This window comes from Aythya marila, assembly GCF_965140915.1.
Source record: "Aythya marila genome assembly, chromosome: 2".
Taxonomy (NCBI): Eukaryota; Metazoa; Chordata; class Aves; order Anseriformes; family Anatidae; genus Aythya; species Aythya marila.
Window position 1 is genome coordinate 17,438,590 of NC_139043.1, and position 11,932 is coordinate 17,450,521.

At 41.6% G+C, this 11,932-nt stretch overlaps 1 protein-coding gene across 1 annotated transcript; it reads right to left on the reverse strand.

The window, feature by feature from the left end:
• Positions 1-415: 415 nt before the first annotated feature.
• Positions 416-11,695, reverse strand: LOC309875219 (uncharacterized protein; the record flags this gene model as incomplete). The annotated part of the gene is made up of 6 exons (XM_082754365.1): positions 416-5,971; positions 6,234-6,415; positions 6,835-7,038; positions 8,111-8,271; positions 9,845-9,998; positions 11,635-11,695. The coding sequence occupies 6 exons, from the start codon at positions 11,693-11,695 to the stop codon at positions 416-418; spliced, it is 6,318 nt and encodes a 2,105-aa protein (XP_082610491.1).
• Between the last annotated feature and the right edge of the window lie 237 nt (positions 11,696-11,932).

Sequence of the window (11,932 nt, forward strand, 5' to 3'; positions counted from 1 at the left end):
TTATGGACGCGAATTGTTAAAACATTCCTCACACATTCATCAGTTAGAATGGTGAATTCATCATTTTCATCAAGATTTTAATATGGTTAAAAATATGCAATGTGCCTTTCATATACAAAATTACCAAATAACTGTGTATGTATTAGTTTACCTACTTCCAGTTAAAAATACTGAAAACAAAGGTAAAAGATATTGAAAAGAACAAGTCATGCTGTTGACTGGAAGTAATAAATCTATAGTGCAACAGCAGAAGAAACCAGTGTAGGGTTTTCCAGGTCAACGCAGAGGAATACATTCAGCATAACCAGATGTTCTACCTTGTCTTTGCAATAACATATTCTGAGATACTACAAAGGGTCCAGTTATGTTGAAAACTACACAATTCTTCAGTGGGCATTCCTGCATGAGAAGATTCCTATAGCCAGCTCCCGTGTTCTGCTCCATCATCTGCAGACCCTTTTATCTCAACAATCTCATCTGCATTGGTTGCATCTCCTAAAACTACTACTAAACTTGACAGAGTGGTGTGAGGATCAAGCAGTTTCAGGAGAGGTATGTCCACCTTTCTTTCTTGAAAGACGCGGTTCTGAATTGTCAAAGCTAACATAGAGTCTATGCCTAATGATGAAAGAAGTGTATTCATGGTTAGTTCGTCTGGGGTCAATCCAGTGAGCTCACCCACCAGTGAGGTAATATAGTCTTCAGACTTGACTAAAGCAGGACCTTGGTCTTGAGTTTTCTCAGATATTTCCGGCTTGTTCCTGAATTCTTCTGACTTAAGTGACTTGAAGCGATTGTTGAGTGACAAAATCCGAGAAAAAACATGATTAAATAAAGTTTGAAAATTGAACTTGACAACAGCTTGCTGTGGGTTATTTGTAAGTAAGCTCTTCCTGAGATACTCATGAATTTCATGCACTTGGAGGACATCTATGCCCTTGGATGCCAGAATGTTCTGAATCTGGTCTTGATTGAACAATATGCCGAGGTTCAAAGCACCCCAGTTAATGGATTGGCCTGAAAGCCCACAGTTCCTCCTGTAGAGGCAGAAGACATCTAGGAAAGAGTTTGCAGCTGCATAGTTTGCCTGCGTGGAATTTCCCAGAAAGGAAGTAACAGAGGAGTAGCACACAAAGTAGTCAAGCTCATGGCCTTTGGTAGCCCAGTGAAGATTTACGGTCCCTGCCACTTTTGGGCTCAGAACTTTCTGAAAGTCAGCCAGCTTCAGAACTTCAAGCCGGCCATCGTGCAAAACCACAGCACTTTGAAAGACACCTTTGATTGGACTGCCTACAAATAGTTTTACAATGGACTGGAAAGCTTTCTCAACTTCATTGGTTGAAGTAATATCACACTGCACAAACACTATTTTGCTCCCTTCATACTGCTGCTGCAAAGCCTTCATCTCTTCTTGCTTCTCATTACTTGGATTTTTCCTGGAAAGTATTGCAATACACCCTCCTCCATTCTTGGCAATAAATTTCACAGTTTCAAAGCCAAGTCCAGTGAGACCCCCTGCTACTACATAAACAGCATTCTGCTTAAATATCTTCTTCTGGGGTTCATACACCGGTATATCTGAAACCATGCTGATATTCCTCTGCCTTCTCAGTACAGCAAGTGGGACAGATTTGCATGTAAAATATGACGCCAGAGAGTGCACACTCTCAAAGTTCTCATTTTGTTGAAAAACAGAAGCTGGCAGAGATTTAAACCGTTTCATATCTATTGAACTGAGCCACGCATGCATAGTCTTTCGCAATTCCTTTAGAGATGCTTTCTGGAAAATGCTGCTAAGTGTGAGGATATGAAAGCTGATATTTTCATGATCAAATCCACTGACATTCTGAATACATTCAGACTGTTGATTGCCACATACTACCACCACATCTTTAAGAAAGTTCATGTGGGCCAAATCCTGCTGAGACAGTCTGTGTACTGGAGGAAGAACAACAAGGGCATGACATGAATTTATATACTGGAACTCACTGGGAGATGGCCTTGCAAATACTGCTTTCCAGCCCATCTCTTCTGCTGCTGCAGAAAGAACTTGGCACAAAACTGACGATGGCTCCTTCGAAATAATACCCAAAATTCTGCCATGTTTCCCCTTGGGTAACCTCTGACTTAAGATTTCCCATGCAATTATAAAGTATGACACACAAGGAACATTCTGAAAGCAAGGAAATTTCTTTACATTGAAGCAAACTGTTCCTGGAATCTGAATTCTGGATGATGCAGCAGCTGGATAACATGAAACCACGTGATCTCCAACTTTAACTTTCTTCACATCAACACCTATTGCTGTTACAGTGCCACTGAAATCAAGAGCTAAAAGTCTGTGTTTGTCTACTGCTTGGGAATTCCAGTACAGTGTATTACCAAAGTTCCGACTAGAAACGCTAATAGGAAAATAATCTTCTGAGTGGAGACACACTTTATCCACTTGAATTTCAATGCTCTGTTTTTCAAGCTGAGTAGCAGTGCTGGTGGATAACTCAGCAGACAAGTCTTTCGCTGTGTACGGATCAGCAGTGTACAAAGTGAACGTTTCTGAATTATGGAGAGATCTTACAGGTTGGCTGTAATCTGAATCTACAAACGATGTGCGCCTGACTTCAGTCACATAAATTCTCCCTTGGCTGATGTAAACTTCTGGGTATTCCTCACCTCTGTATTTGATAAGAATGTCTGATAACGCTGAGATGTCCAGGGAGCTGGAAGAGCTGAGGTCAATTAGCTGAAATGTAATTTCTGGAACTTCAACAACACAAGTTCTGGTCATGCCATAGAGCGCAAACGCACAGTTCATGTGGTCTACATTTCTTTCTGTCGTTCTGTAGCTGATAACTCTGATTGAACAGCGGGATCTTTTCTCTCTTAATGCCACAATAACTTGGCGATAGGCTTCACAACACTTTGCCAGTTGGTCTACCATTTTGCTTGGGAACTCTTCATTTAACTTTTGAATTCCCCACAAGAACAGAATTTCATCATAATCCTTGACCTCTGCTTTCATTTTATTCTCTCTGTGGACTTCCAAGAGGGCTTCCCAGTCCTCATACATAACATATCCGGAATTAGGATGCAAATATTTTTTGAGCTGTTCAGCTATCCCCAGTTTGTCAGCAAACACTAGGACTCTGGGCGTTGCACCTAGATGTCCGATCACCTGTGAAGAAGAGACTTCTACCCACTTGTTTTCAAACATGAACTCGTTGTCTCTGGAAGATGCTTGCTTCATGAAAGTGATGGCAACACGTTTGAGTTCGGCCAAAACGGAGCCGTGTTTGTCCATGAAGCATCCGCAGACCTCTAAGCAGTTCCCAATGGATTTACTTGTTCTCATATAAATCATCATTTCTTCCTCCAGCGGTCGGAGCACCACCAGGCTGCCTATCCCTGATGGAAAGCCTGCTCTGGACTGGAACGTCTTCGAGGTCATGACAGCAGTCATCTGCAGAAAACAGTCTAGCAGCACTGGATGAATACAGTAGCTGTACATCTCTTGGACAGTCTCCTTGTTCACCTTTATGCTTGTTATAGCTTCCTTTAGTTCTTGGCAATAATGCACATCGCTGAGCTGCCTGAATATGGAGCCATACTGAAAGCCAACCTGAGACAGTGCTTCATAAACCTCCTCTGTGCTAATCACTGAACTGCATCTCTGATAGACGTCTTGGAAGGAGATGCTGCTTTCTTCCACAACAGCATCAGCCATTTTTGTAACTTGGCCTGAAGCATAAACTGCATTGGAGGACGAGAGGATCTCAAAGGCTGTCACTACGTTATCTGGACTCAGCTTGATATTCAAGACTTGGGAATTCTGTGTGAGAACACACGGTGCTGAAAAGCTGATACTCAACTGGCAAGTACTTAGAGGCACTTTAGGTCTTGAGCTGCTCATCACACAGGACAGACCAAGCTCTACATAAAAAGCACCAGGGACTAAAGCCACACCGTTGTTCTTATGCTCGTATAAGTAGGATGTCGTGTCCTGAGAGAGCAGGCAGCCAAATTCTGTGTTGTCACTGTTCATGTCATAAATCAAAGGATGACTGGAGCTGACACTTCTTTGGTTTGCTTGTGGACGGGTAGCTGGAGAGGTGAATTTTTTACGATCAAATTGGTACCGTGGAATGGCCACTGGAACACTTTGATAGCCATTATAAAAGTGCTGCCAGTTGGGATTATACCCCAGTTCAAACAGATTTCCTACCAGGCTAAAGAGTGTCTGATACTCCACATCAGACTGCAAAGAAGAGAACACAGGAGTGGCTTTCCCTAGAGTTTCTTTTATGCTTCGCTGCAATGCTCGGTGAGGGCTTATTTCCACAAACACCACATTTTCCCTGTCTCTAGCTGCAGTTTCTATGGCTTGAGTGAAAGCAACAGGCTCGCGAGTATGCCGGGCCCAGAATTTGCCCTGAATGAAGTCATTTGCAGAAGCAGCCATCCCAGTCAGCGTTGAAATTACTTCAATTTCCCCCTTCTGTTTTTCTAAAGGCTGTATGGTCTCTTCCAACTCCCCAAGTATCATATCCATGCTGGGGCTGTGGTAGGCAGCTGGGACATTTAAAACATGAAGAAAGATGTTTCTTTGGCTGAATGTTTGAGCTAAAACTTTCTGGACCTCATCCACAGTGTCCGGATTTCCAGACAAGGTGCACGTAACTGGGCTGTTGAAAGCTGCAATGCACACCTTTCCTGAATAGGGATGCAGACATTCAGCTATCTCTTGAACAGGGATGTTTCCAACCACCAACATCCTGCCACTGGGAGTCTTTGCCTGCAGCCTGCTCCGGTGATAAATCACTTTCACAGCATCTGCCAGGGAAAGGTACCCAGCAAAATGCGCTGCTGCAATTTCCCCCACTGAGTGGCCAACAGCAGCAACTGGCTTAATGCCCCAGTACTTCAGAAGGGAAGCTAAGGCAACCTGCAGGGCAAAAAGCATGGGCTGGGAGAGTTCTGGATTCAATAACTCCTTCGAGCTGCGGCATTTTCCTGGCAGGAGGCTGATGGGGGCGTGTTTCTGAAAGAGCGCTTCTATTTCCTTACACTTGTCTCTGAACACTGGCTCTGAGCTCAGCATTGCCTCACTGAACTCCTTCAGTGTTACACCATTGCCGCAGAACACAAACACCAGCTGTGGCTCCACCTTTGACATGGCAAATTCAGTGCTTCTTGCTGACATAACCTCTTGCTGCAAGTGTTGGAGAGAGTTTGTGACAAATGCTTTTCGGTACCTGTAGTTGGCATGGCTTCTTCTGCAGGCAGACGTATAGGCCAGGCTTGGGAGAGTTATGGAGTTTCTCATGCTCAGCTGGTCAGCTGTATCGGCCATTGTCATCTGAAGGGACTTGGTAGATGCTGCAGACAGCAGAACTAATTCCAGTGGCCTCTTAAAGGCAGGAACAGGCTCTGGCTGCTTAACCTGCCTGACTACAACGTGGGCATTGGTTCCTCCAAATCCAAAGCAGTTGATGCCAGCTACCCTTCCATACTCACCGGACTCTTCCCAGGGCTCAACAGTTGTGGGAACTGCAAGGTTTAACTTCTCTGTATCAATGCTGCTCATCTCCTCTGAGTAATGCAAAGATGGAACAATCTTTCCGTGATGCATCATCAGAAGCACTTTGATTAACCCTGCTGCTCCAGCAGCTGATTCTGTGTGGCCAATATTTCCTTTCACTGAACCAATTTTCAGAGTGGGAACTTGTGAAGATCTGTTTTTACAAATGACACTACCTAGGCTTGCAGCTTCAGTAGGGTCTCCAGCAGCAGTTCCTGTACCGTGTGCTTCAATATACTGCACAATGGAGGGGTTGACATGAGTTTCATAAATGCTGCGCAGTAAGTTCTCTTGCTCTATTTGAGATGGCCTTGTGATTGGAGTTATAGACCTACCATTCTGATTTACTGCACTGATATTTATAACACCCCAGATTTTGCTGAAGTCTTCCATTGCCTGTTTCACAGGAAGAGAAAATTACCTTTAATAATCGCATGCTTTTTCTGTATAGGACAAAAGAATCAAGAACAGACAGACAGGAATACTAACTTTTAAATTTGTGATGTCTTTCCCATGCTAGGGGAAGTGCATAAATGTTTTGTTAATATTAATATTAAGCTTGACTTGGAAAAGCCTTTTTCTAGAGTAATTATTAGACTGGGAAATACAAAATTCAAGTAAGCAACCAGTCTTCTTTTAGGCTGCTTCACAATCTTACCTTTTTCAGTGGTTTGAGGAAAACAACACCGCAGCCTTCTCCCCTTCCATAGCCATCTGCCTTTTTAGAGAAGGGTTTACTTATTCCCTCTGGAGAGATCATTTTTGCTTTACTGAGAGATACAAAGGTACAGGGCTCTATTATGCAGTTTACACCACCACAAATAGCTGCTTCACAATCTCCTGGAATAAAGCAGAAACATAGTCAGGTTGAGACTTCCAAGATGATAGACAGAAACATTTTAATTATCTTTTAGTTAATGGATTGAAAAGACTTATTATAGACAGACTCTATTAATAATAATAACAATTCTTTGAGGTATTTTAATTTTCAGGATTGGAATCTGTCACTGAGGTACATCATTGAAAAAGTACCCAATACAGATCTCTAAAACTACATCAGGATATGGTTAAGAAAGTAACACTATTCCTTATAGGTTTTCTTCTACAGGTACGGTGGATATTTCTGAGGCACTAGAACCTTTTAGTTCTCTATCAGTGAAGATGAATCTGCAGAAAGTTTTATTAATTCACTGAAGCAATTTTAAAATATGAAGCATCAATCCTAATTTCTTTGCCTACCATCTCTTCAGTCCCATTACCTGATTTAATTGCTCGCAAGGCATAGTGTAGAGCAAAAAGAAACGATGAGCAAGCAGTGTCAATTGTCAGTGATGGTCCGGTCAGATTAAACGTGTAGGACACCCGGTTAGCAGCTATGCTCATTGCTGTTCCTGTACCAGCATAATGATTTATTTCATCTGATGATCTGCTTGTTATGATTTCATAGTCTCGATTCATAAGACCTATAAAAATATCAAATATGTGTCACATTAACCTGAGCAAACAAAAGGGATGTACAGCTCTGAGCTTGACAATGATTTTGTTTTTCTGTTTCCGTATTAACCTACACAGCATTAGGACTGCTGTGGTGATATTTTGCTTCTACTCAAAACAAAGGCCAGACTTCCAGCAATTTCCACTGGACACAGCGTACACAAATATACCTAACAATTGATTTTTTTCTACCTGGAAAAATGACAGGTCTGTTCTGCTTCCTTAGCTCATTGTATGAGACAGTTAAGGTGTGTGTAGCCTGTTCAGACCCTTGTATCTCAGTTTAAGCAAGATTGGTTTCACTTGCTGTGATCCACTAAGCAAAGCAGTAAGAGAAAAGAACAAGGCCTGTGCCTCTGAAAGAAGTCATTTCCTCTCTCTGGAACACACATGCTTGGAGTACAGGGGATCTCAAGTCTATAGGCATGTGTGGAAAATGCAGTATGTTTATTCAAAATAGTTGTACTGTGTAAGGAGAGCATGTCCGAGACTAAGAGGCAATCTAAAGAGTTTGTCTCTGTAGTTTCATCAGCCTAATTATCCCAGAAAATTCATCTTAAAACAGACACACATTTACACCAGCAAAAATGGGCTAGCTTCTTGACACAATCGGCAGTTGGACAAGTGCACCTTGGTAGCATGCTACTATTTACATGAGAATTTCTGCTGGTTTCACAGGATCTTAACCTCTACAACACCTTAACCACCGTTATACTGCAAAACATGAAGGTGTCATCGGTCTGAGTTGAGAGTATCAGTCCTGGCAAGGGTTGGTCTAGGTGGACAGTTTAACTTTTTCCTGCATCAACTTCAGTGCTGCAAGACACTAACACAGACACAGACACCTAAGAGCACATCCATTAATTATATGATGATCTTCTAGATTAGCCTAATACACTTTCTCCACCAAAAATGACCAGTTGTGTCATAGTACTGTAGCCTTAAGTTCTCCAATGCCAGAGATACATATAAATTTTACAAAGGGGCATTCCATTCTTTATGAGGTTAAAATGGACATTATTCACCGTGAAATGTTCTTACCAATAAAAACACCTGTTTTGGTGCCACTGATGGCTTCTACAGGGACTCCTGCATCCTCCAGTGCTTTGTATGTGCATTCTAACAGTAACTTCTGTTGCGGATCCATCGCTTCAGCTTCCATGTTATTAATTCCAAACAGGTGGTTGTCAAATGTATTAAATCTGTTAAAAATAGAAATCTCTTAGAAAATGGTACAATATGTATACAACATGCATTTATTTCTAGATCCAAAGTACGCATTTTTTGTAATGTCATGAAAAGCAAAGACCTAAGTGATGTTGAAACCACAGTTCCTATTTGTGAAATTCAGAAGGAAAAGATTATAGGCCAAGGATGCTTTATTTCCTGCCACAAGATACATACTTTTATCAACTATTCCACATTTCAGAGTTCTAAGGCCACCCCTCAAAATTCTTATTCACACTGGTGAACTATCCCCCTTGTACTGATAGGGCTCCTTCATTATGAAAATAATGAAAATAATGAAAATTTGCAGAGTAAGACTCTTCTGCAATGCCATCATAGGCAACAAATTTTAAATAGCTATTGTCTTCTAAGTTATATAAAGGCAATGTTGACCAATGGCTTTCTAGTTTAAAACCAATAGACATGGGACCAGCCATAAGCCCACACTTTCAAACAACCAAAGCCAGACTCAATGTTGTATCCTACGATCACATTCATATGGCCTTCCGTCTTTTCTTGATTTCAGAGGAAAATTACGTATCTAATAGGACACTATTTTCTTAAGTAATTCTGGGTCTTACAATCCAAAACTGTTAAGTTTTGTTAAGTGTAAAACTGTTAAATGTTATTCTCAGGAGCCAATAAGATTACTTCTGTGCATGTCAGCTTCTAATTGGAAAAAAGGCATGAGGATTTTCAGGAAATGTGGATTTAAAACTAAAGACACTTATGCTGATCTGACTGTAGCTTGATATTCCTAGCACTAGCAATATCCCTCATACAGCTGTGCTCATATCTCTGATATAATTTCACATGAGACATCAGGGCACAACTAAAGGGATACATACTGCAGGTTCCTTCTCCATGTCTTCTCTGTACACTAGGATCTTTACCTGGTATTTATGTATACATAAACCCCCAGTATGATAAAGGACTGACTCAAATAAAAGGAGTGAATAACAAGAAAGAAAGAAATAAAAAGTTTATTTTTCAATATGTAACAGTATGAGACTAAGTAAAAGCAGGATTATTATTAAATTATGAATAGTTCAGGTTTACAAGCAAGTGTAACACTCCAATCAAGCATAAGATCCCTTTCTTGACCATCTAGCAAGCAGACTTTCTTTTTTTTGTCTCTAAATTCTCACAGCTTCATTTAAATTAAAGCCAGGACAGGATTAGGTCCTAAGGTCCGGCAGAGCTGGCCAACCTTCAATCTGGAGCCAGACAAGATTCACCAGCCAGTTCATATAGCTCACATTCGCTGTGTGACAGGTGACATCTCAAGACATGATGAATTTACAAGCTGGACTATGCAACCAAAGATCCTATGTGGCCTGTGAATAAATGTGCTCATAAATTTCATATAACAGGAGCTCCTGCAAATTGATAACTGCAAGTTTGTCGTGTGAGAAAACCTGTCATAAAAGAAAACCTGTTCCTAGGTCCAATTTGTAAGGTCTCCCTGTGGCTTGTACTCTCCGAAAGGCTGGACGCATTAGCCTCGTTACAGAAAAAGTCTGTGCCACAGCACAGTAGCAGACTTACTCATTGAGAAGAGCAGCGCGTGTTGTGCATGCTTTTCCTGGCTTGTTACTGTCTGGATCATACCACTCTTTGGTGTCAAACCTCTCTGGGGGTATTTCTACTGTGCAGTTTATGCCTTCCTCCAGGACTTTCCAGAAATTGTCAATTCCTTCACCTGTTGGACAAATATTTCAAAGAAGATTAAATTATGTGCTCCCTTTCTCCATGTATATGTAGAAACGCACACGGAATGTTACATGGAACTCCCATGTATATATCTAATTTACTGAAGAAGAAACACCACAGATAAAGACATGAGTATTCTTTGGTGACAGAAGGATGGAAAGGAATGACTGATCCTTTCACTTCATGCTTAAATGTAAAGTTACCCCACAAAATTCTTAACTTTTGTAAAACTCAAGAAGTTTTAAGACGTTTTTCCAAACACGTAAAATATCTCTAGCAAGTTGGCCATCAAAGAATCAGTGAATGGAGTTTAATCCAGTTGGCAGTGAGCCAGCAGTGACTCCAGATAGTCAAATGAAATGAGGTTTCAGCGAGGAAGGTGTCAGTCTCGTTCCTCAGGTGACAAGTGATAGAACACAAGGGAACAATCTCACATTGTTCCAGGGGAAGTTTAGTTTGGATATTAGGAAGACTTTCTTCACAGAGAAGGTGGTCAAACATTGGAATGGGCTGCCCAGGGAAGTGGTCCCCATCCCTGGAAGCATTTAAGAGACGTGTAGACATGACACTAGGGGACACTGTTAAGTGATGGGACTTGGTAGGTCATGTTGATAGTTGGATTTGATGATCATGAAGGTCTTTTCTGACCTAAATGATTCTATGATTCTGTGGTTGAAATCCAGAATTCCAACTATGGGCACTGAGGCTATGTCTATGCTTTCCTCTTAGCCCTGAAACCAGCTGTCACAGCATCCACACTGTGTCCCACATTTACCCTCCTCCCAGCTTCCACTTCCCTGTGGCTGACCTGTGGCATGGTGGTGCTAACCTCTGGCATGCTGACCAAGGGAGCTCTGATGTGGGCCAACACTGGGGCTGGAGACTGGGATAACAGTAACAATGCCTACATGACAGCAATCCCACCTAAAGTTAATCATCCCTGGTTAGTCCATCATCATAGACAGCCAAGGGCATTAGTTACACATGGAGTAATTTAAGAGTTCCCGTCACTCAACTTCTTTTGAGGCAGGTTCATTAAAAAAGCTCTGAAGATGTGCAATGCAGGATCAGGACATGTTGCATTTATTGCATGGAGACGTAACTAAGAACAGTGTATCTGAAGAGAGGCTCTTTACTGGGATGTCTGGACCAAAAATGGCTTGAACCAAATTAGCGTTTAATGCTGCAGTAGGAGACTGCTGCTATAGATTTTATAGAGCTTTACTAGAGTACTGACAGCTTCAGAGCAGCAGAAGAACCTAGAGAGCTCTCACAGCTATCTATATATCTCCAACCATCTAATCTCAGAATGCAGAAACCTCAAATCACCCTTGACACACCCAGTCTGTCTGCATGAGTTTCACGTACATAGCTCAATGCCCTGCCCACAGCCAGAACTGCAGGTCTCGCCCTCAGTGGACAAATTCAAACCAACTGATTCTCACCACAGTGTGACCTTTTAAAAAGATCCTACAAGTAGCAAAGCAATGAATTCTACAAAAGTAAGGGAGACATATATTCTTTTACATACACATGTTCTTTTACATGAATTCCTCAACTTTAATAAGTGATGGTGCTTTTCAATGTTCATTCAGCATCCTGCTTTGTATTTACCCAAAACTTACCTCCAGGAAAGTTGCATGCTATTCCCACAATAGCAATTTCGCCTCCAGTCTCCATCTCCATTCTCTGGGCTGCACAATACAGGTATAAATGTCAATGAGATCAATCATTACACATTATACATTTCTCATTAGATAAATATTAGTTTAAAGGGTGAATTTCCCACAAGCACATACACTTGTTCAAAGGTCAATTAATCTTGAGTGATCTGCCTTTGGCTGTGATGAGAAAGGACACTCTCCAAAGGTGACCAGACCTGCAGGGTATGTTTCTGTCACATTTAGAGGAAAATCCCAGACC